At 41.4% G+C, this 23,276-nt stretch overlaps 1 protein-coding gene across 2 annotated transcripts in view; it reads left to right on the top strand.

Moving 5' to 3' along the window:
- DPP6 (dipeptidyl peptidase like 6) overlaps positions 1 to 23,276 on the top strand; it is a 557,763-nt gene that overhangs the window by 54,372 nt on the left and 480,115 nt on the right. The window contains exon 1 of one of the 2 annotated variants that reach the window (XM_084509967.1): positions 4,853 to 5,051. The exons of the other annotated variant lie outside the window; for it this stretch is intronic. Within the exon in view, the coding sequence (XP_084366093.1) occupies positions 5,001 to 5,051 (51 nt within the window). The 5' untranslated portion in view covers positions 4,853 to 5,000. Of the gene's footprint in view, positions 1 to 4,852; positions 5,052 to 23,276 lie in introns of those variants that run through there. 2 annotated transcript variants of the gene reach the window in all.

Consider the following 23,276-nt stretch of genomic DNA (forward strand, 5'->3'; position numbering starts at 1 on the left):
TCTCATGAACTCCTTCCAGCCTGAATGATACTCTGATTCTGAGTTTTTGAGTTGGGTTCCTCCTCAGGGTTTCTACAACAAAACACTAGCACACAGGTAGTAAGTCTCAATAGGAGAGGAAATGTTGTATTTTTTTATTTTTTTTTTTGAGACTCCTGATTTATTTTAGATTTAAGGCTAAGTATTTTCAAGTTCTGCAAGTTATGCTCCCTTGGCAAACTGATGTGTGATAGAAAATGCAAATCAAACCCACCCCAGTGCTCAGTTCAACCCACTGGCCTCATAAAAGGAAGAAGATGTGGGTCTCACCACAACACACTGTGCTGTGGATCTGGGTCTGCCAGGAAGTAAGAGTGTGAGGTGTAGTATGACTTGGTTTTAGAGAGCACAGTCTTGAAATTAGGGTGGAGAGAAGCCTGAGCACAGGCTTGTGGGTTGAGGCTGACAGGAGATGGGATTCTCACAGAAGTGTTTGACTTGGAAAAAAAAAGTTGTTTAATATATTTTGAAATTACACAAATTATTTTACAGGGGAGAATAAAAAGTGACCTTAAATTAAGGAGAGGAAGTAAATTGCTGATACTCTCAGAAGTGACATTTTTTTTTTTTAGTTCAACAGCTGTTGTATTTGTCTGTGGTCTTACATACTTAAAACATTTTTCTTTAAAAATACTGAATAAATGAAAGTCAGTGCTCTGCAGCCAGCTAATACTGCGTGAGATTAATTCTTCCCTTCTGTTCAGAAGGACTGTTCCCAGGCTTGTTTTGGCTAGTGAGAAGGAGAGCTAGCATCAAATGCAGTGAATGGGTTTTATTTGATAAAATAAATTCTCCCACTCTCTTATCATCATAGCTTTAAATAAAGTATTGTGAATAGGATGTAAGCATTGTAGCCTGTGTTCCCTTTCAGATAAAGAAAGTCTGCATCAGAGTACTGAATCCTACAAAGAATAAAATTTCTATAAGGCAGTTTTTTCTTTTTTTCCCCACAGTATTGCATACTGTGATAGAAGTGAGAAAAACACATTTCTTCAAAATAGCCTATAAAAATATTGGCAGATAAAGATGCCATATTGTTTTTGTCATAATACCTGAGATATAGAGAAAATATCTGGATCAAGTTTAAAAAGCCCAAGTTCCCAGGGTTTTTCTTCAGGTATGTACCTTAGATACAAATGGATGGATATTTATATATAACTATACTATACATATATGTGTTTATAGTTATAAAGAGGTTTCACTTAAAATCATGGTGTTAAGAGTCAACTGAGTCTAGGCTGAACTTTCCCATGTTTAAACAGTCAGTGACTCTGCTGACAAAGGAGGTACATTGGGACTAAAATGACCAATGCAAGAAGTCACGAATTCTAACAATTTTTCTCTAATAAAACACCTGACTTGGTTAACAAACATTTTTATTTTTGAATTGAAGTTTTCTGGACTAGATCTTTAAATTCAGAATAGCCACCAGCAAGCTTTTTAACAGCTTAAATCTTGTTACTGTCTTTGGTTGTAGGGTGATTGGTTATCTTTCCACATCATTCAAAGTCAAAAATGTTCCCTACAGAAATGTGGAATTTCAAGTCATTTCTACATTCACCATTTCACTTCCTAGGCATGGAAATTTGATCCTTGTTCAGTGAGAATAAGTATTGTTGCATCTCTAGTGAATTTCCACTAAAATTACCTGGAGAAAATCCATGAAGAAGAAAAGCTCAATAGTGAATGCCAGATGAAAAGAAGTCCAATGGGGTTAACATACTTGAGAGATTAATGTGGTAATATCATTTGTAGCTGCCTAAAACTTACCAAACTGCTTCACTGACCATTTTTAGTGCAATCACCTGGCCACAGCTCAAGGTACAAGTCTGGAGCATGACTTAGTTTCACACTTCAACATCCCAGTGCAAGTCCTAGCTGTTTCATCAGCCAAACAGAAGTGATTCAGATAGGGAAAATAGCAGCCAAAGTCATGATAGGCAGAAGCCAAAGTCCTTGTGACCATGAGGGTTGCAGTTTTGGAATCATCTTAGAAAGTGACGCAAGTCCTTTCCTTAAGAGACATTCTGTTTTCTTATATAGATCAAGTATCCTGCTGTCTGGATGGCAACTGAGTACAGCCAGTAACAAAAAATGTCATTCAGTTTGGAGTTTTCTGATCTTATGGGTCACAGGCTAATTTAGGCTTGTCTCTAGCCCAACCTCCAGCTCAGAGCCAGGTTGCTCAGGGCTTTATCCAGTAGGATCTTGGAAACCTCCAAGGGTGGACACTGGCCATAAAGCTTTCAGAGATAAAGTGATTACTGCCTCTTTTCTCAAAGTGTTAAATGGTTCAAAAACCCGAGAACTAAAAGTGGTAAATCAAGAATTTGTCACATAATAGATTTTGGTTTTTCTCCAACATCAGCAGTGTTATCGCCTTGCACTGTGTTGCAGACACTGACTGTTGGTTCCTATTTCTTTTGAAATCTCTGGATTATGAAAATGTGAGTATAATTTGTGGTAGGTGTAGAAGCACACTAATGCACATATGCTGGCCAAATGAGCACTGGTTGGTGTCAAAAAATTTTTAAAAAACTCAAGAACTGGATAATGTCAAAGGTGAAACTAAGCATTTTCCCCTTAGTTCAACTTCAAACAAAGCTGTTTTAATCAAGGCAATTGCTATGGTTATTCCAATTGCATGTAAATTAAAAATTAAATGAAAATAGGCAAGCAAACCCAGTAGCTGCATTATGCCGAAGCTGAGGGAAATATATCCAAAAAACCACTATTTCCAGAGTGCAATATACGGTAAGTAATTCTATTGGTATATAAAGTAAAGCAAGAGGCAAATGGGACTACTAACTGTGAAGTAGATAACAAATATTCTGCATTCATACATAATTAAAACACCTGAGGGTAAAATACTGAGATGCAACAGGAACTGTTTGATAAAATATAAAAATTGAAGTAAAGAAAACAAGAGACAAAAATTCGAGAAACATTATGAAGAACTTCCTGCTCAAGAGGCACCATGTATCAGGTGTATGCGGTTCCCAAACAAAGACAAGGGAGAAGATAACCAAGACCTATAAGTGAAGTTTCAAGTTCTAGTGAGTGGCATTTTTGTAGTATGTCAGCTCACACAGGTGGACCTCATGTACACCAGCATCACCTGCCATCGGTATTTCCCACGAGTGGCTTTGGGTCTCAGCCTGGGCAGAGGTTAGGCAAGAATTAACCATAGCTAAAGCACTTCACAGGTGTTCACTTCCTCATTACCATTGCTTTCTAGACATGTTTAACATTGTAGGTGAGAGACTTTATATTTGAGTATCTTTCAAGAGTCGTATCATGGCTGAAAGAAAAATAGTGTGAGCACCACTATGGGATTGCACACTTTTTCTCCTGTTTCTAATGAATGGCCATTGCCTATGAGATGAAGATGCTACAAGCTGTGAAGGACTGGAGTTTGAGGTGCTACAGATCAGCACAGCAAAAGGACTTGTGGAAGGGTCTGCAACTCCCCCAGTGTAAAAACAGGGAGCTTCTACTCTAGCCATCACTTTGGTTAAACCTTGGCAAGAAGAGAGTTTCCGCCTACGCCTTTTTCTTCTTGGTTTTCCTTCTCAGCTATTAAGCAAATCACTTCCTTTCTTCTCAGAGTTTCTTCTTTGGAGTGGGCAAGACCATCCCAAATGAAATCAATGGGCATCTAATCCTGGAGATGGCTGTGATTACTCCTGGTGCATCACTGGACAAGTGACACACATGCAATCCAGGAAGAGAGAAAAAGACGCAGCTCTTCTGGAAGGAGTTTTTCACGTGGGCAGGCTGAGGTGTAAGCCTTTGGGATGCGTGGCAGGGCTGTTTCTGGAAATCCACCTACCTGCAAGGGCAGCTGGAGAGGAGCATCTTCCAACGGCCGCTGAAGGAGCGGCTTGGCTGGGGGTAGAGAGGTTCCCCCGGGCTCACAGCGGTTAAAAAATCAACCAACCAAACAAAAAAAAAACCAGAAGTGGGGATGCTGCTGGAAGGGCGCAAAGGGATGCCCGGGGGCTGGCTGTAGGCACAGGGGTTCATTTCCCCACGGTGGGGCCGAGCTCCGGCTGCATGGAGGGAGGCACCCTGCACCCCGTACCCCACACTAGGGGCGCCCCCCAGGACTAAGATGGGCGTTTCCAGGGGGCTCCTGGCGAGCAGGGGGCGGCGGGGGTGGGGTACAGCCATAGAAACGGCGGCGCGCATCCCCCGCTGACCCCCGCCGGTGGGATTCCTCATCCCCACCCTCCCTGCAGCAGCCGTGGCCTGTCAGGGGCCGCGCAGGCTCTAGGCGGTGAACAGTTAACGCCGGGAGAGGCGGCTCCTCTCCCCCCCCCCCTTTCCTCTGATCCTGTTTGAAGAAAAAAAAAAAAAGAAAAAAAAAAAAAAAAGAAAAACGTGTACATCCCCCCCCCCCCCCCCCCCGGGAGAGCAACGAGTCGGGCACGGCCAAGGCAAGGGACCATCACCCCACCGCCCTTCTCCATCTCTCTCTTTTATTTGCTATCCAGCCCCCCAGTTTGCAAACGGTCTCCTGGGGTGGCCTCGGCTCGCCGGGACCTCCCGGGCCCGGGGCGGTGGCCGAGGATGGCCGGGGCGGGGGCGGGCGGGCGGCTCCCTCCCGCTCCCCCCGGCGGCTCCCCAGGGCAAAAGCTGCAGCTGGGAGGGGACTGAGCCCGGCTGCACCCCTCTTCTGCAAGCTCCTACCTCCCCTCCGGCAGGGCTTGCTTTATTTTGCTTGCTTTATTATTATTATTTTTTTTGGCAAAAGGGAAAATATATCTCGAAAGGGTGGGGAAGAAAAAAAAAAAAAGAAAAGCAAGCAGGCAGCCTCCTCCTCCGCTGCTCGTAGTCCCCTCCACTCCACACCAAAAAGCCATCGCAAGTGCATGCCAGTTCTTCACTAAAGTGCTCCAGCCGCTGGATTAAGTAACTCCGGGAGAGCAGCACACGCACGCACGCACAGAGCAAAAAACATGAAGGAAAAGGCGATGTTTCAAACCGCTAAAATGCAAGGAAACATGATGGTAAGTGGCTGCGGCTGGCGCCACCAATGCTTGTAAGTAAGTGTCGGGGCTCCCTGTTCGGGTTCGGCGCTGCCCGGAGCCCTGACACCCCCCTCCACGGGCTCCCCTTGGGTGCTGGGGCACCCAGGGAGGATGCTCCTGGTCCCCTCCCGAAGGATGCTTCTGGAGGTGCGGAGGCTGCAGCGCTGCCCCCCACTAGGAGGGGGTCGGGGGCGCAGCGTGGGGTGGGGGGCGCCCGGCTGGGGGTCGGCAGAACCGGGCTCTCTCCGGTCATCGCTCTCTGGTACGGGCAACTTCGTCAAGTTGATGTTGGGGTGCTGGTGGGGGGGATACCTGGCATGCTGTTGAGTATTACTAGTGCAAGCATTTGCCTTGATGCCTTTAAAAAAAAAAAAAAAAATCCTACTCGGGTACTCGGGATGCCTTTCTAATCAGCTCCCCCTCCATTAAGGAAAGAGGAAAAAAAATAAAGAAAAAGCCAGCTGCTCTCCCGGAAGAAGCGCTGGTTGCCATCTTGTGCTGATGGAAATATATTGGTGTGTTTTGCCCGCTGGTTTGACCCGCTGGGGATGCGTGGTGCCCCGGGGGTTGCTGATGGGATGGAGGGGTGGTGATGGAGCAGTGGGATGTCTGTAGGGCACTTCTCTGGGAGAATAACTTCCTGTGCCTGACCTGGAGCTCACAAAGGGTACCTGTTGGTCTCCTGTCCCCTCCCTGCTCCCCAGCAAAGTGCTCATAGCTGGCTTTTGGCCACCCTTGGGGGGGGTGGTGGTGATGTTGGGGTGTGATACAATTAGTACCATGAGTCTCTTTTGTGCCTTATGTCAGCGTGTTCAAGAGGCAGCCAAAGTGTTCTTCATCCTTTAATTAAGTTCTGTAGTAAAAGGCTTTGCTGGCTTTTTAAGGCAATGCCTCCTTCTCCAAGTCCGGTAATGTTGCTTTTTTTTCCAGCAGTAGTTTTTAAGAGGAAGGTGCAATGCTATGTGACCTGTGAATTCAACTAAGGGAACTGAACAGGAACTTCTGCAAACAATTCCCCAGCAGAATTGCACAGCCAGTGTGACTGCATCGTACTCCTTTCATTGTCCCTTTTAAATGCCTGGGAAATATCTGGTGCTGGAACTTTTTTAACATGGGGAAATGTAGATTATTATTTGCTCAAGCTACTGATCCTAGAGGTCGTTATAGTCTGTGATGAGGATGTGCTCTACCACTAAGAAAAAATAATTAACCACCTGAGATGACATTGTTCGATTAAAGTGCAGGATTAACCTAATTTACATAGGCAATGTCACAGAACTAATAAAAGCCTCACACACATTTTCCTTGCTGGTGTATGAAGTCAGGAACTGAGGAATGGGCAGGAATTCCCCCACTGCCGCTCAGCTGAGGGCTGGGGCTTCTGCTGGGATTTTTGGCTGGTACTTCTGAGTGTGGCAAAATGGATCCGCATCTGCACACCTCTGCGAGATGAGCAAAGGCTGGAGTGATCGATCTACACAGAGAGCTTTGTAGCCAGGGCTGTCCACAATTCAAACCCTGCCAGAGACAACAGCGGTTGCCTTTGATTCAAACGGGAGGGGAGCAGGATCCAGCCCCCAGGCTGCTAAGTCACAGTTACCGCTTTCTTACTGTCACTCAAGGGGGGTCCCCCCTGACTTGATGCCAGGTTTCCCTTTGACAGCATCTTGGGAAAGAGTTCTTCAATGAAATTCAGAGACAAGGAAACTGTTCCACTGACACAGCTGATTTCTTTAATTAATGCTTGTGTTTTTATGGGCCACCTAAAACACACAGCTGGTTTCTGTGCTAAGCTGGTCTGTGTTTGCAACTGAATCTGCAGTTCATTTAAGCAAGAATTAAATTTAGGTGAATATTTGAGCTTTAAAATCTTTGGAGGGATTTCCCATTTCTTCAAGTTAATAGCTAGTGGACCTAATCCTGAAATCTCAGCTACACTTTCAGTAGAAGCTCTAGCAAGTTAAGACTAGTAGTTTTGTTACTTTTTTTTTTTTTAATATATTTTTCTTTTTATCTATTTACCACTTTTGTTACAACTAGTATCAGAGTCCTGAACTAATCATGTCAAACCCTCCTGCTCTGAGTATCTTCTCACACACCTGGCAGTCACTGAGATGAGGAGAGGGCTGTGTGTGGAGTTGCAGGGGATTGCATTAAACCCTGCACTACTTTAATTGCCTTACAGAATTTGAAAAGTCATTGAAAATTCAAAGTCTGCAGTGTTTCCTTGTTTGTTTGTTTTCTAGCACTTTTGCTGTTGTTTAGAATCTGGACAAGCTTCTAACTATATATTGATTTATTTTTTTTTTTTCTTAAAAAAATCTTTCTTAAACTGAGCTATTTCATTCTTAAAATGATGTGGCAGCAAGTGATAATACTGGCATGATGGCCATGCAGTGGGCCTTTTTTAAGTATGGTGATAGCTCACAGAGTTACTACACCTGTGATTTCTTTATTACCTAATTAGACCAGCAAAAACAAAGCCATTCTTGTGACACCAAGATAAATGTTTTTATCCTTGTGATTGTATTTCACCAGGGCTTTCTTTTGGCTTTTTTAAACAACAACATTTACCTGGAAAGGTGCCTATTCTTTATTTTACTGCACTATTTCCCATTCATCATTTGAGCCAGGGGAATGTAACTTTGAGAAATAGTTCATGCTCTTACAATGGGATTTCTCTTAATTCTACATAAATACCGTAGGGAGTGATTAACACACAGTGGTTTCCTCTAGTAACAACTGACATATCCCACGAGTTTTTCACAGTCTCTTTCAAGTTAATATGCAACGATAGGGCTTGGAGATAAATGTGCATCACTTCTGGAGATTAATTTAATGCACCTACATTTGATCCTAACTGTAGGTGCAGCTATATGGTTTATTTCATTGAAGTATTTATTTTTTTATTCCCCTACACATTCAGTTGTCAGGTCAAGGACGATAATACCAACTTCAATTGCAGTTGTTTTATTCTGCCCATGCCTTCATTTCCCCCAGGACTGATCTATCAAGCACACACAGGTTTGCTTTTTTCATCTTCCCATCTTCCTTCTTTTTTGTATTTTTTTTTTTTTTTTTGGATTTGCTTGCAACCACATAGGGGAAAAAAAAATGTTTTAAAGAGGACCTCTAGTGCAGTGCCAGGTTCTCATTTTATGTACACCCGTGTACATTTTGAGAACCAAAATGGGTAGGGGTGCAACTGCAATGAAGATAAAGAGGAGCTGCTACCTTTGGAAGTAGACACTTAGGCAAGTGGAGAAAATGGGCTTAGTGAAAGAACATAGGGGTCTGTGAGGCAAAATTCAATCTTCTGTACAAGAGCATGCTTTATTAGGTGTGTTCAGTTGGCAGTGACAGCAGTGAGCACCCTGCTGTAGCCAGCTCTCCCTGTTAGAAGGATGTGTTCTGAGTTAGAACTCTTGTTCTGAGTTCCAGCCTAGCCAGAATCTGCCCTAATGTTTGGAAACTACCAAGAGAAACTCCAATGAATGTGCTGATTTTCTGCTTTATTCTCTTGAAAAAGAATTATGGCTGGGGCAGAAGAGGCTGTCCTGGTTCACTGGGAGGACTTATAGAAGAGTCTGGAGATTTAGATGTTTTCTTTGACAGTCTGAATCTTTACTCTGGTAGCTGCAGCTTGGATGCATATATAAAAACAAATAAAAATAAGCCCAGTGGCAAGTGTTATCCTCAGAAACTCTGTTGGCATCTCTGAGGCCTTGTAGGCCTCAAGGGTACAAGTGGCATGAGGATGAAGCTACCTTGTCAGTCTTGGTGAGCTCTTTCTGTGTCTTCCTAGAGACACACTGGTGCAGCCAAACAGAAAATCTGGCTTTGATCCTGCCCATTTTGTTTTCTAGTGCCTCTCAGGAGCAGTAAATTCATATTAAAACCCATAAATAACAGGCATTGAAGTTCCATTGTAATTTCCCTTATTTGCTGTATTTTATCTACAGGTTTATTGCTTGCAGTGATCAATTACATTACACTGAACGTGGGGTAATGTTCCTCAGCCAAGAATACAGCTGGCCTACCATGGGGTAACGAAGCTGCGTAGAGATTAATCTTTTCTTGAAACTTCCACACTGGAGTAGGTGGTTGTGTTTCTGTTCCAGCTCAGTCTCCCTGCTACTTTTTCCTTCCCTCTGCCTCAACTCCCACTTAATTTAGAAGCCTAACCCAGTCCATAGTTTGTGTACTACCCATCAGCTGACCACTACCTCGGCTGAAACACAGGGGCTCCAGAGCTACAAGCAGGGGAGCTATGGCAGCAGTTCCCAGGTGAGCTATCATGACTCCAACTGAAGTTTAAGTCAGGCAGAAATGAAATTGTCAAACAGCAAGAATTGCAGCAGAAGATCTTTGGCTCTACTGCTGCTTATTGAGAGGTGGGTTGTATTCGGAGGACTGTAGTAGTCCAGTATCCTTTCTGGGTCAAACATAACGGAGAACAAGTTTTTCCTTTTGTCAGGATAACACATGCAGCAGAGGGTACAATCCACAGGAGGTACTAGAATTCCTGCATTTTGCCCAGTGGAAGAGCTGTGAGATGTGCTGGGCATGTTCTGATACTGTGTTAGTAGTTGATGGGAAATTACGGGTGTTTGCACATTTAAGGTGGGATGGTTGAGAGCTCCACAAGGAAATATCCAGAAGGATCACAATGTTGCCTACTTTGTCTAAAGGGACACCTTTATCCTTATGGTGTAGAGGGGCTGAGTCTACCCATGGCATGTTGGGAAGTGGTAAGGGATCTGCTGGAGCTGCAAATTCCATGAGAAATATATGGGGCCAGGCTGTGTCTCAGAACGGCTTTGGGACTCATGTAGTAGTCTGTGCTGCTGGTCAGTATTTAGCAACGGGAAAGAAAAATTGGGAACTTGTGGTGAAACTAATTTTCATAATTGGGAAGGTTCAACATCTTGAATTTTGATGTAGGAATCACTCCTGCATCACTCTGTCTTGGGTATTAACCAACAGCTCCTCTTCTTCTTCCTGCTAGCAAGGAGAAAGGAACACTTTAATGTTCTTTTTTCTGTCCCTCCTTTGGGTCTTGACTGTTCACAGTATAGTCTAAGCCCACTCTTTCTGAACCTTTTCTCTGCTTTCCTGAATGGTAGGCGCCCTAACTGAGGCGCCTGTTGTGATTTTACTGCTACCCACTCAGATGTCATTCACTAGCACCCTGAACAGTAACTGAGACTGCAGAGCTGGCTGTGCAGTCAGGACAGCAGCACGGTAGTCATCCATATCTGAGGGGTTACTTTTGTTTGGTAATCAAGTGTGGAAGTGCAACTTCTTTCACAACCTAAGATCACAACATAAAGTGAAAGTTTTGGAGAGGTTGATGGCCTGAGATGACGAGGAAAGTTCCCCTCTACATTGTGCAATGTGTCTTTCAACTACTAGAAGATAATTCATAGTATGCTCCTTTGCACCAAGTGTCACTCCTGTGCATCCCACTGGTTGAATTTCTTGGCAGAACCTTGCGCTCACTTAGTATTCATCTAACTGTCTATATAAAGAGGAAGGCAGTAACAAGTCATGCACAAGTATACCTCTGGTTGGTACAGAACTTCTAATAGGAACAGGATCTTTAATGTAACTGACAAAGGCAGAGCAAGATTCAAAAGCTTGAAGTTGGAACATTTTGGACTAGAAAAATAAGATGCACAGTTTTTACAGAGAAAGTATTTATCTACTGGAATAGTCTGTGAGGGAAGCGTTATAGTTTCTCTGGCTCTTATAGTTCTTCATTAGAACAAGGTAGGAATAGGATTCCTCTGACTAAACATTGGCTTCTTCAGTGGAGACATCTATATCTAATACCATCAGCCTTGGCTCTCTTTACAATCATTTTAGTTGATGGAGTCTGGGGCATGATTCATCCTAACTTCATGTAGGTGTACACAATGGACCAGAGGAACTGCACTCTTAAGTGCCGATTTCCTTTCATTGACTTAAAGAAATAAGGAGTACTGGCTGAGCCATAAACATCTACACTGCAGATATCTATGGCTTGAGTCTGTTGCTTAAACATAGCCATAGACATTCCAGAGTATCTCAGATGACACTAAACACCTCACCAGGTCTTTGCCATTATCAGGACAAGTACTGCTCTGCAGGGCTTGCCAACCATCTTCAGTGGGACTGGGGATACACGAGCTGCATGGTTAGGATTTTACTCTGGCCAGGTCCCAGCATACGCGTGCAGAAGCAGGTTGGGTTTTCCACTGCTGCAGTCTACCTGTAGCAAGAGAGGAGCTGCATCTCAGTTAGATGCCATCTTGCTGAAGAAATTGCTTGGTCCATGGTTTGCGTGTATACAGAGCTGCCCTAGAACATTATAATGCACCTCTAGCTATAAAAGGACTCAATCTAAGTGGTTTTATGTCATCACAAACTCAGTGCATGCATTTATCTTCTAGGTCTGTGTGTTTGCATGTGTGTTGTCTGTGCATTGTTGTACTAAACAGTGACTCACGTGAGGTTAACAAGCAAAACCTATTTATTAGATTGTTTTATGTCCCGTAAATCCTGTGTAATCCACTAATGCATAATTCTGTCACTTAGGAAGCCAGGCATTCTTTCCCAATGGAGCATCGCATTTAGCAGATTCCAATGGTTCATTTTAGAAAAGTTTCAGAAGGGAATATTTTTTAAAAAAATAAAACTAATCTACAGAATAAATACATGTATAAACCATTAGGGTCCAAGTGCTGACAATACATCAGTAATTGGGTCCCAGATGTAGCATGCATATATACATAGATGTTGTAGATTTGCTACCGTCTTAAGGAAATATTATTATTGTAGAAAGGAAAGCTTGCATTTGTCATGTCCTCGTTGCCCTTGAAGTGGATTATCAAGGTTATGTTAAAACTCTGCTTTTGCAGTGGCTGTCTTTGTGGTGGTATCAGTAAAATCCTGGGATTTTGTGGAGCACCTGCATTGTAATGCTTATTCTGTGCATTGGGAAGAAAAGCATGTCTTGCAGGTAGTTTCCAAGCACAAAACTTTTGCTGTGAGATTGGTATGTCCAATGGTATCTTCTCCATCACTATCAAATTAAAGGCTGGGAACAGCAACAATAGAATCACCAGTGGTATTTTGACCAGAGGAGAGAAATACTATTTGTGCAGCTGAGTCTGAGTTCAACCCTGAATCATACAAAGAAAGGTATGTACAGTCTGTACATACCAATCTGAACAATTACAAAGCACAAGGTAGGAGAATTTTAAACTTACTGAATGGCCAGCAACCAGGCCAGGATTTTGTTTGTAATAAGAGCCTTTCTGATGGGGTGTCTCTATTTATTGTCTTTATTAAAAAATATGAAGTATTTCCACCATCTCATCCCAAATCTCTCTAGAGATTACCCTGAGATGCACCCAAAAGCCCACATGAGACAACTGACCACTCAAGACAGTGGGATTAGCTGCACTGCTGGCTGTTGCGTGCCCAAGTGAAGCACTGGACAGTGAGCAGGCTGCTGAACCCTGTGAAAAATCACTCTCAAGTTACTGAGAATACTGGCCAGATTTCATCAACTCAGGTGTGTGTGGAGATGGTTAGACTTGGCAGGAATTCCAGTCACACATTAGATGGCCTCATTCTGTAGTCATTATTCAGCACTTACTCAAGCAAAACTTTCGCTGAACTTAATGGGTTTACTACCTCTGCTGAGCTGAATAAGGAATTTGTCTGAGACTCAGGTGCCTTCAGACCTGAATCTCAACACAAAACCCCACCACGTGATGTGTCACAAAGGATTTTCAATTATTATCTTTTTAAGATTGCAAACAGAAATATACTGGAGATAAATAAAAGAAAAACAACAAAGGTAAGGGGCATGATAAAGAAGTAAAGCAGAAAGGGAGAGTAAGGTGGTTATCCGAGAAGATGCTGCAGGTTGAGGGAAGCTCTATAAAGTTTTTACTTTATCCCATTTTGTGTGTTGTCCCCCCATAAAGAACCTCAAACGCTCCATCAGATGCTTCATAGAGCATGCTGTGTGCCTGCACTTTTGTTAGGATATTCTCTGATAATGATGAACTGGGAAACATGCTGGAAATGAAACATTTTTATTTGTTTACAATTTGGGACTGATATTAAAAACATGGAGAAAAATTGAAATGATAGTTTGGCATGTTTTCTGTAAATACTGAGTATTTCTTCTGTAGTATACAATATAACCAAAACAACCTAGAAATAAGCTTGTATTGCTCTTTTCTTGCATCTAATTATGAGGATGTGAAAAATATGTTCATATGAATGCCTTCTCATGCTGCTGTGAGGGGGCTGAAAGTACCTTTTATGAACATCTCGTTTGTAAAGCAAATGATTTTAATGCAGGAATATTATTATTCATGAGCTCTGAGTTTATTGACTCCATTAAAAAACAGATCTATGGTCCACACGAAGGATATGTGAATTGCTGTGAGAAGAGCAGAAACTAATTGTACTTCATATCAGTATGACAGTACCTTTGCTGGTCTTGCTATTTGAGAGTTTGTTGTTATTGTCTTTATTTTTCAGGAAAGGAATGCTTATGCTATGGTCCCTGATGTTTTCATATTATTCTCCATGCATTTTATTTTATTAGCATTAATCATGAACATTTTGATTTGTAATTTGTCAAAAACTTTGTTAAGAAAGGTACTGTTAGTTTGGATTTGCACATTCCTGGAGGAATCAAAATCTATTAAAGATTACAGCAAACTTAAAAATAAAAGTTAGTTACTTCTTCTTTTGGTTCCTTGGCTTTTATGGATAGGCTTCCATAATACAAAGAGAGCATCCCCACAACTTACTTATTCATTTTCTAACAGAACTGGGGTCCTACTGGAGAAAGGAGGCTGTTGGTAATATCGAAGGGCAACCAAATAAATTAAAACAGCATGTATGCAATAGAAATGAATGCAAAACTGACATTCTCCAGAGGCATGCTCCTTGTTATGTTCCCTGTTCAGCAGTGTGCTTAAGCACCTGTTTAACATTAATGGTAAACATGCATATGCTTAAATGTTTCTGCTGACTGGGGAGTTATGAGAAGTCTGCCTTGCACACACATAGTTAAACAGCCCGTTTTCCATCTGTGTGCAAGACTAGAGCACGGTGCTAGCTGAGCATTTTCCAGGTTAATTAGATTGGCATAACAAGATCCCCAGTGGACTCTGTGCAGTCATCAGCTCTTCTGCACTCTCCAGTTATCAGGAGGTCTGCTGGAAGTAGCGTATCTTTTGCTAGTAACTGAAACAGAATATTGCACTGTATTTCACCAGCGTGTTCAAATGGAAACAGAATTGAATGGATTGTGAGTACACCATAAATATCAATTTGGCTCCATATTGCTAGCGTGAATATGGTGCATCCTTCAAACGCACAGTGTCTACCAAGGACTATTTATTCTATGGAGCTACCAGTAATGGCTGTGCTTTCATGAATTATGCATGTATTTGTCCCTAAACTTCACCTAACCATGATTTGGAGTGTTTAAATTTGATGCTGGCTGTAAGTACAAATTGCAGACATTTTTCATAAAATGTAATGTCTTTTCAGATTTCTCTGCAGTACTAGTAAGAGTCTGTCGTGCCTGCATCAGCAACAAAAGAAAAAAAAAAAAAAAGGAATCAAAACTTTTCTAATTCAGTATAGGGGGAAAAAAAGTATCTTGATGCTACAAAGCCTTGCGAGGCAAGGCAAAATTATGTGAAGTCAAGGGTACTCTGTTCATCTTTTCACTAAAGCTAGTGAAACAGGATGTAATCCCATTGTAGATATAAAGCAGTTATTATTTATCAAATGAAGAAAAGAAAATGATCCCACTATATGCCTAGAAGCAGCTTGCCACAGTGTAACGTTGTAGCAGCGAGAATCATATTAGCCCTTGAGGCCTCTTGATGGGTTAAAATGAGGGAGAAAAAGCACATGCTTTTAGGGAGAGATTAAATACATGAGAAGGAATGTGACTATTTTAGCTGAATTCAGTGGCACAAAATTTGGCTTTCCAGTATTTTCATGGAGTGACTGCTTTGGTTTCCTCTGAAGAGTCCCTGTTTTCTGTATTTATACAGTTCTATCTGTACATTTGAATATCTGTTTTCTGGAGATTTCTCTAGAATGGGCTTGTTGCTGTTTCTTAACCTATCCTCTTATGTTTTTAAGGAGTTATATCCTCGTGAAGCATTGCATATTAACAGTGACATGATGGAAAACATTGAGACAAAGCGGGCTAATCCACAGAATGGTGACAAATGGCTGTAGCGCTGTCCTGAGCTCTGTTTCCTCCTATATTGAAGAAGACACATCATGAATAGATGCAACTAAAGAAAGGCAGAACAATGAAAAGACCGGAAGGCTTTGGGCAATTTGCATTTGGGTATGGTGAAGCTTTCAATCTTCAGTCACAGTTTGAATCTATCCTAAATTGATAGTTATTGATGCTTGCTAACGTCCATTGCCTGCTTGCTAATCTTGGTGTGCTGTAAGAGGAAGAGAGCCCAAGCTGCATGAGGAATTGCTGTGAACCAGCTTGTGACCACACCACTTGGGTGCTCTCTGAGGTGGCTGATGGAGCCCACGTTGCACATCGTGTAGCAGGAACCCCACTTGTGCCCAAGTGGCCTTGGTAATCTTGTCACAGGAATTAAAATAATTTGTGTGGAATGTTTTATTTTTTTATTTTTTATTTTTTTTCAGCTCAGAAATACCAGAGGGTAGAATTCACTCCTTCCGAATGATGTTTTTGTTGTTTAACATAGACGTATGTGTGTTGCATGTAGGAGTTGAAAGTACAAGACCAGCTGATATAGGACTGGGGGATGAGATGGGTCCTAAGAGCTCTTCATCTCTGTGGGGCAGGCTCTGGAGTGGACTCTTTGTGCACAGTGCCTTTTGCAGGGAGCTAGCGGCATTGCTTGGAAAGCAGCTTGAAGGTAAATTGCCATGTATGAGACGCAGACGCTCAAGTCGCTGTTCCTGGAGTGAAATAAAGAGCGAGCTAAATTTGTAGTCAGGACACACGCAGTCTCCACTTATGGGCAGAGTCCATATGTCAAAGAATACTGCAGTTGGTGAATTCATGCACGGGCACATCAAGAACTTGCAACACATAGGAAATACTGGAATGGAGGATACTGAGCCTAGTTCCCAGCTATCTGAAGCAATCACAGTGTAGCAGTTCTGTCATCGGTGTATGCAGGAGAATTTTTTGCTTGAGGCTAGTAGAGTCCATCAGATCACAGAAGCTGAGCCCAATAAACGCTTTTATTGTCTGAAAAGTGAATGCAATTATTTCTCTTGTGCCTTGTAAATGTGTCAGACTGGTACACCTACTGTGCTAGTTTCTATCTTGTGCTTTCTCTTTTGGAGATTCTCATAGGAAGACACTTTTCATCTCATGTAACTAAACATACAGAAATTCATAACAGAAATATTAAGATTGGTATTAATGAAATACAAATAATTTTGGCCAGGCTACTTCAACACACAGCTCTTGGTGCACAGGGCAGTGTGATGAATGAGCTCTATGTGAGAATGAGAGTAGAAAGGTGTTTATTAACAAAATCTGAGCATGCTGGCTTTATGATTTTCTTCCATAAGGTCTTGCCCTGGAGCTTGTGACACTAATTTCCCACATATTTAGGAGTTCATAGAACCATAGAATGGCTTGGGTTGGAAGGGACCTTAAAGACCATCTAGTTCCAACCACCTGCCATGAGATGGGGTGGCAGGGATGCCAAGCACTAGGTCAGGTTGCTCAGGACTTCGTCCGACCTGGTCTTGAACACTTCTGGGCTGGGGCATCCACACCTTCTCTAGGCACCCTGTGCCAGTACCTCATGGCTCTCTGAGTGAAAAATTTCCTCCTAACATCTCATCTAAACCTCCCCTCTTTTTAGTTTAAAACCATTTTCTCTTGTCCTGTCATTGTCTACCCAAGCAAAAAATTGCTCTCAATCTTTTTTGTAAGCCCCCTTTAAGTACTGAAAGGCTGCAATGAGGTTTCCCTAGAGCCTTCTCTTCTTCAGACTGAACATCCCCAGCTCTCTCAGCCTTTCTTCATAGGAAAATGTCTTCATAGGATTTGTTGTCTTTCATTCTCTGCATGTTACCAGCAAGGCTGCACTTGATTTGAGGATGGGGGAAAGTCAAGTGACCTGACCTCCCCAGCTATGTGATGGCAATGAAGCCTGGAAAAGATGGTAGAAGGGGGGCTGGAGTATGTCAGATTCCAGTCATGGGGTGTCTTAAAATAACAAAGCTTCATACATTTGTGGATGTCTAAGTCTATTACACCCACAGCATTACCTTTATCAATCAAATCTAATCTCATCAAGAAATGAAATCAGGTTTATTTGACAAGACCTATTTTCCAGAAACCCATATAGGCTAACCTTAATTATACTCCTGTCCTTTAGTTCTTAATTAATTGACTCCCATGTCATTTTTACTACTTTTCCATTCTTAGAAGGAGTCCCTCTGAAGGGAGACACCAGCAAACTATCGCTTCCATGGGTAAATGGGACATTAGTTTTGAAGAGTCTGGTTGTAAATTCTGTAAGTCATGAGAGTAAAGTCAACAAGGGTGAGGGGGAAATGAAGGGAGCTGCTTTGTGATACAAGGTAAGACAAAGAGCTGTGAGCAAGAACGTCCATTCAGGATCCTATGGCGTCAGTGAAATGATGGAGTGTGTGTGTCCATGAGAGGACAGGAGAGTGTGAGGCAGAGCAAATTGATGTTAGTGAAAGTCCTAAGGTGATGGTATTGTTTGTTATAAATTTTGTTTGCAAGCTGAAGGAGTGTATGCTGAAGGTGTGAAGAGAGGCAAAAATGATATTGATGATTCAGTAGAGAAACAACTTTATGATGAGATGAAAGTCACTAACAATTCTCAGCTATAACAAGGACAGACTGGGGTGAGAAGCAAAAGAATACTGAAGCAGGTCTGTGTATGCTGTGCTGGAGTGGAAGGATGTGTTGCACAATCTAACTGAAAAGCCTACACCACATTGCTATGATGTGGAGCAACTTAAGAAGTTGTTAATGCAAATGTGTCCTGCCATGGGGAGAAAAGCAAGTCTAGAGATTTGACTATAAACGAGAGGAAGGACTAACCTATGGTAATGAAATGCAAAGTGTCTGATCAAAATTCAGCATGTTAATCTGAATAGTAAATCTTTTATATGAATGTGTCACTTGAGCCCCATAGTCTACAAGGTTTTCTTCTTTCAGTATATGTTGCCCTTGATGTCCATTTTGATTGCAGAGTGTGGTAACGTTTCACTGTTGCCACTTCGTTTGCCTGCCAGGGCTGCTTGAAATCAAACAGCTTTAAAGATTTCCAGCTACTGGAGGCTACAGTGCGTGTAAGGCAACTGTGATGTGTTGAAATGGAAAGCATAGGGCCTTTGCCTGTGATTGAGAGAGTGTGATATTTAACCAAAGGGCACTCCATCTGATCTAGTCATATACAAATGAAAATTAAAAGAAAAACTGTATTTAAGTACCAATGAGGGTAATGCTCCCAGGAAACCGTGCTGAGCAGTGGCTGTTGTGTCCTCAGCTTCATGGAGGCTTTGACGTGTCACGCTTTCTGAGAAGAAACAGTGTCCAGCAGTGAAGACACCTGGCTTAGCATGCAGCAAATTTGAATTTGTGGGGAATACAACCCTGATATCTTGTGTGACCTTGGGTAAATCTCTCAGTGTGGCTTTGTCATCGGGGGGCAGCTGTATCACCTCCAATTGAGGTTGCTGCAGCCTACGTGGAGCTTCCCACTGGTCTTTTCCTCTGTTCCCCAGGTGTGAAATAGAGAAATTAATTTCTTCCTTTGCCTTTGTATGTTTTGACTAGTATTTTAAGTTCCTATAATATTCATGTGTATTGTTACAGTACATAAACTGTCTTACTCTTCTAAGTTGGAATATTGTCTATACTTAAGATTATATTAAATGTCATAGATCTACTGAAGGTAAGTTATGCAGTAGGAGGTAATAGGGACATGTAAATCTCTACAGTTGAGCTGCACTTGTAGAGCAGGTTTATTCTAAATTACAAAGAAAACAAGATACTTTCTTCCATTCTTGTCTTTGTTTTTGTCCGAATCAAGGTTTTATTATGAATCTAAGCAGTATTTGTTACTATAGGTGCTCTGTAATTATTATTTTTTTTTCCAATGGTATTCGATGTATTACTAAATAGATGATATTTCAATTGATGAGAAAATTCTGACTGACAGTGGAATCTAGTAAAAGAATTGAGATCAAGTATTTATTTTTAAGCTTCTGGATTTGTGTCATTAATCTTATACAAGAATTGCATGATTTTGATAATACTTTGTTTAGAAAAAGAGGAATTAAAGCACTCTGCCAAAGTCAGATGTATGGAAAAAGAAAAACAAACAAAAACAACTTTAGCATATAATCTTTGATTGTTGTTTGCCTTTATGTAATATAAATATGTAGAAAATTAATTTCAGTTTTAATAAGATGAGGCAATCTGATTGATGGGAACTGAAATTTTGTTTACCGGGAAGTTTCAACGGTCCTTGTTTTCATCCTGCTTAGGAAGAAAAACAAACATTGAAATTTTTTTATTATTTTTTTATGCTAAATTGAGATTTAATTTTCTTTCCTCATCTTAGTTTTACTTTTTAACACATAACTTTTCCAACAGTCTAAAACCTACCAATACCATCAGAAGTATGCTGTAAATTGGGGTGACAGAAGAAAGCATACTCAGACACTAGGTATTAGTGCTTAATTCATCCTTTGCTGTTGTAGCTATCATGTTATGCAAAACCACACTCCTCATACACAACTCCTTTAATACCCAGCATGGTATTTCAAGCATGAATTGACTTAGGTTTGCATAAATAAAGAGTGGTATTGGATCTGGAACTGTCTACAGGATAGAAACATTTTATATTGAAGAGTATTTTGTTTCTCTGTCTTCAGAAAGAAAGACATCTGCTGTCTGAGTATGCAATGGGTATGTGTAGCTTGCTTTGTCTTGATGCCCTGTTGGATGAGAGATAATTCCAGAGGAGTATTTACAGCTTTCCCAGGAATGAAGCAATAGTTCCTTTGCAGCTGTGAATATCCATGTAAAAATGTACTTTCAAAGTCATTAATTATTTAGAGTGCAGTAACAAATACTGAGGGCTTCCTTAAAGTCCTTGGCATACACTATGGGATGGTTTCAAGCTGATTGTTATAGAACTTACATATGGACAAAATTTTAAAACATACCTAGCTGAATGTGGCATCCAAACCCCACACTGGAAATTGAAATTCACTCCAGTTTTGGTGCCACCCATTTAGATCTTGATTCTCCATGCATCTCGTGCAGTTGTGTTGTTCAAGAGGAGTAAAGAGATGAAAACGATGCCCAGGGAGAAACTGCAGCACATATAGACAATATTCATCCTATTTTCCTGTAGTCAGCCACTGACAGTGAATCTGGGTCAGGCAGCTGCTCTGAGTGCCACATTCCCATGACTAGACTAATATCATCCCAAACTTGCTTGTGTGAAAATATCAGAGCTGCTGTCACACTCGACTGCATTTAAACTTGCCCTTGATCACAGTCCCACCTCTGTTCCTTTGTTCTAAGTACAGGGTATTCTGCTCTTGTTAGCTTTGCCAAATTTGCTGAGATTTGTGTGTTGACTTTAGACAAACAGCTCCCAAGGAAATGTTATCACTTAAGGTAATCCTTATTACCTTGCAGGTTTACATGGCAAGTGGAGCGTGGGGTGTGTTCTCAGGAGGGTGACTTTGTGGTACGAGGTCCCAGAGTAGCTGGTAGCTATCTACAAGAATGGACCCAACTGACTCAGAAAAGAGCTGTGCTCAGAAGCTGGCCCAGAGGTTTGCTGTTTTTATTTCCCAAAACAGAGACCTCAAAGTTTACACTGTTTGTCATATGAGCTTTTTTAGAAAGTAACAATAGAAAAAACAAGCTGAAGAATAGAGTTCAATGAGCTCTTTGGAGCTAATTTGCAAAGCACTATTCATTTAAATAGTTGCTCAGTGTTGTATGGACTTGTATGCTCCTTGTATGGACTGCATGCTTCTGTACTGTCTAAAATAACTGTGTGAAAACATCAATAAAAAAGTTAGCTGTGGTCCTAACCTGGTTGATTTTCTTCCTGTATGGAAGATGTAGCTTTCACCTTCTCCTTCCTTCAGGACTTTCCTATGATTGCAAGTGTACTATGGGATAAAAATCATCCGCTCCTCTTGGTTTGTCTCCCTCTACCTTTACAGTGTTGTGGCATATATCTAGGTCATAATGTTACTCTGCTTGATGAACAGGAGAGGCAGACAGTCTTTTTGCTTTCCCAGTAGAGAACTCAGATGTTACACTGAGGCGTTCCTACTTCTTACTGTGTTTTTTTTCAGTCAGCAATGTTGCAAGGAGTGTTTCATTATATATTGTTGTAAAACATAATTTATAAATGTTGAATCCAAGGCACTGAATTTAGCAGTTAGTGAGATGGTTGCATATTTATGTAGACAAAAGCTATCATGGAGTTTGGGTGCCAAATTCTATTCCAAATGATATGTTAAGGCTTTTTTTAAAGCAAAAGCAATATTTCATCTCAAAGCTGCAGTGCATAAGGGCCATGTCATGCTAGCTGTGCTAACTGCAGTCTTTTCTGTTGTAATGGCAAAAATTCAGGGCTATTAGCAAACTGATCCAGACAGAGAGGGATGTTTTTGATGCAAAGGAACTGTTTCCTTTCCACCTCGGCTGCTCCAGTGCTGCACAGCAGAGACTTGTGGAGCTGCAAGTAGGATGGAGTGATCCTATAAATGACCCTGATTATCACTCTCATAAATGACTTTGCGTTTTCTAACCAAATGACCAATGAAGCAAGAGACATTGAACAAGATTTTTAATTATAACAAATGGAATCTGTGCTCTCTAATCAGATTGCTGTATAGGTGGCTATTATTTATTGCTAAAAGTTAAAGCAATTAAGCTTCAAGCAGTCATTGGGCAGCTTATACCAAAGAATTACTTCATTTGAGTGTTTTTTTTTTTTTTTTTTTTGTTTGTTTGTTTCTTTGTTTCTCTGGTACTAATACTGCTGCCAAAATAACAGCTGCAGGTGTTACTGTTACAGACTTGCAAATGTGAACAAACTTAATATTTGGATTACATAGAATATAATGTGGAGTTTTTCTATTTCTTTTCTTCTTCTTAGCATGTCTTTCTTTATCTGCGTTTTCCATCTATCTCTGAGCAGATTCAACAATGTTCTTTCTCCTTTACTTTTCACCTGCATCACAGCTGTCTGCTTGCCTGTCAGCCAAGCATGGTGGGGTATCTGTTTCAGCTGTTTTAGGGCAACACCAAGAGTAGATGTGATGTCTTAGTTCAGAATGCAGTTAGTTGCTGATGCAGCATGATGACGTTTTGAAGAGTAAGGCTCACTCCTCCTTTGTAACATATTTGTACCAGGGATTTGCACTGATACAGCTACTCTGGTGGAAAAAAAAAAAAATCTGTTTCAGAAAACTCTAATTCACCTCATTGTATCTGTGTTCACCTGTTTGTTAAGTGGGCAACTTAACATCTGTCTATCATGTTGGGGTGCTGTAAGGCTTGCTCGAGAGCTGCTTTTAAAGCATTTGGAGATGCTTAGATGATAGACATAATAGAAAACCACTGATTCTGTGCTCTACTTTATTTCTCCCTTTTACCATATTAAGTCCAGCTCAGCAATTACACAAAAATATCAGCACAGTGCTGTTACACAAAAACACGTTTGCTCATTGTTTTTATTGAGAAGTGATGTTTGTATTCCCCATGCATGCACACATAATACCTTTAGAAATTAGAGCAAAGCCACCTAAGTCAAAGTAGATTTAACTCACAGCAGGTCACACTGAGAAGGTCCAAGACAAATGTTGCCAGAGCTCCTCAGACAGCATAAATAGCAGAAACAAGAAATCAAATGAAGTCTGTAGTTGGATTGCTCTTCTCTCACGGCATAGTCATCTGGAAGCAGAGGCAACTGGTTACTTAAGGGAGCTTCGAGCAAGGATCTGAGCATTCCTCTAAGAGGATAAAAGTTGCTGCTTATTCATATGTTTTCCAAAGCTTTCATGGGATTCAAATGCCTGGTTCTTTAGAAATAGAATAATCCTCTGAGTGGCCTGGAGGAGCCCAGCCTGAATGTT

The sequence above is a fragment of the Aythya ferina genome (genome assembly GCF_964211825.1).
Source record: "Aythya ferina genome assembly, chromosome: 2".
In the NCBI taxonomy this organism is placed as follows: Eukaryota; Metazoa; Chordata; class Aves; order Anseriformes; family Anatidae; genus Aythya; species Aythya ferina.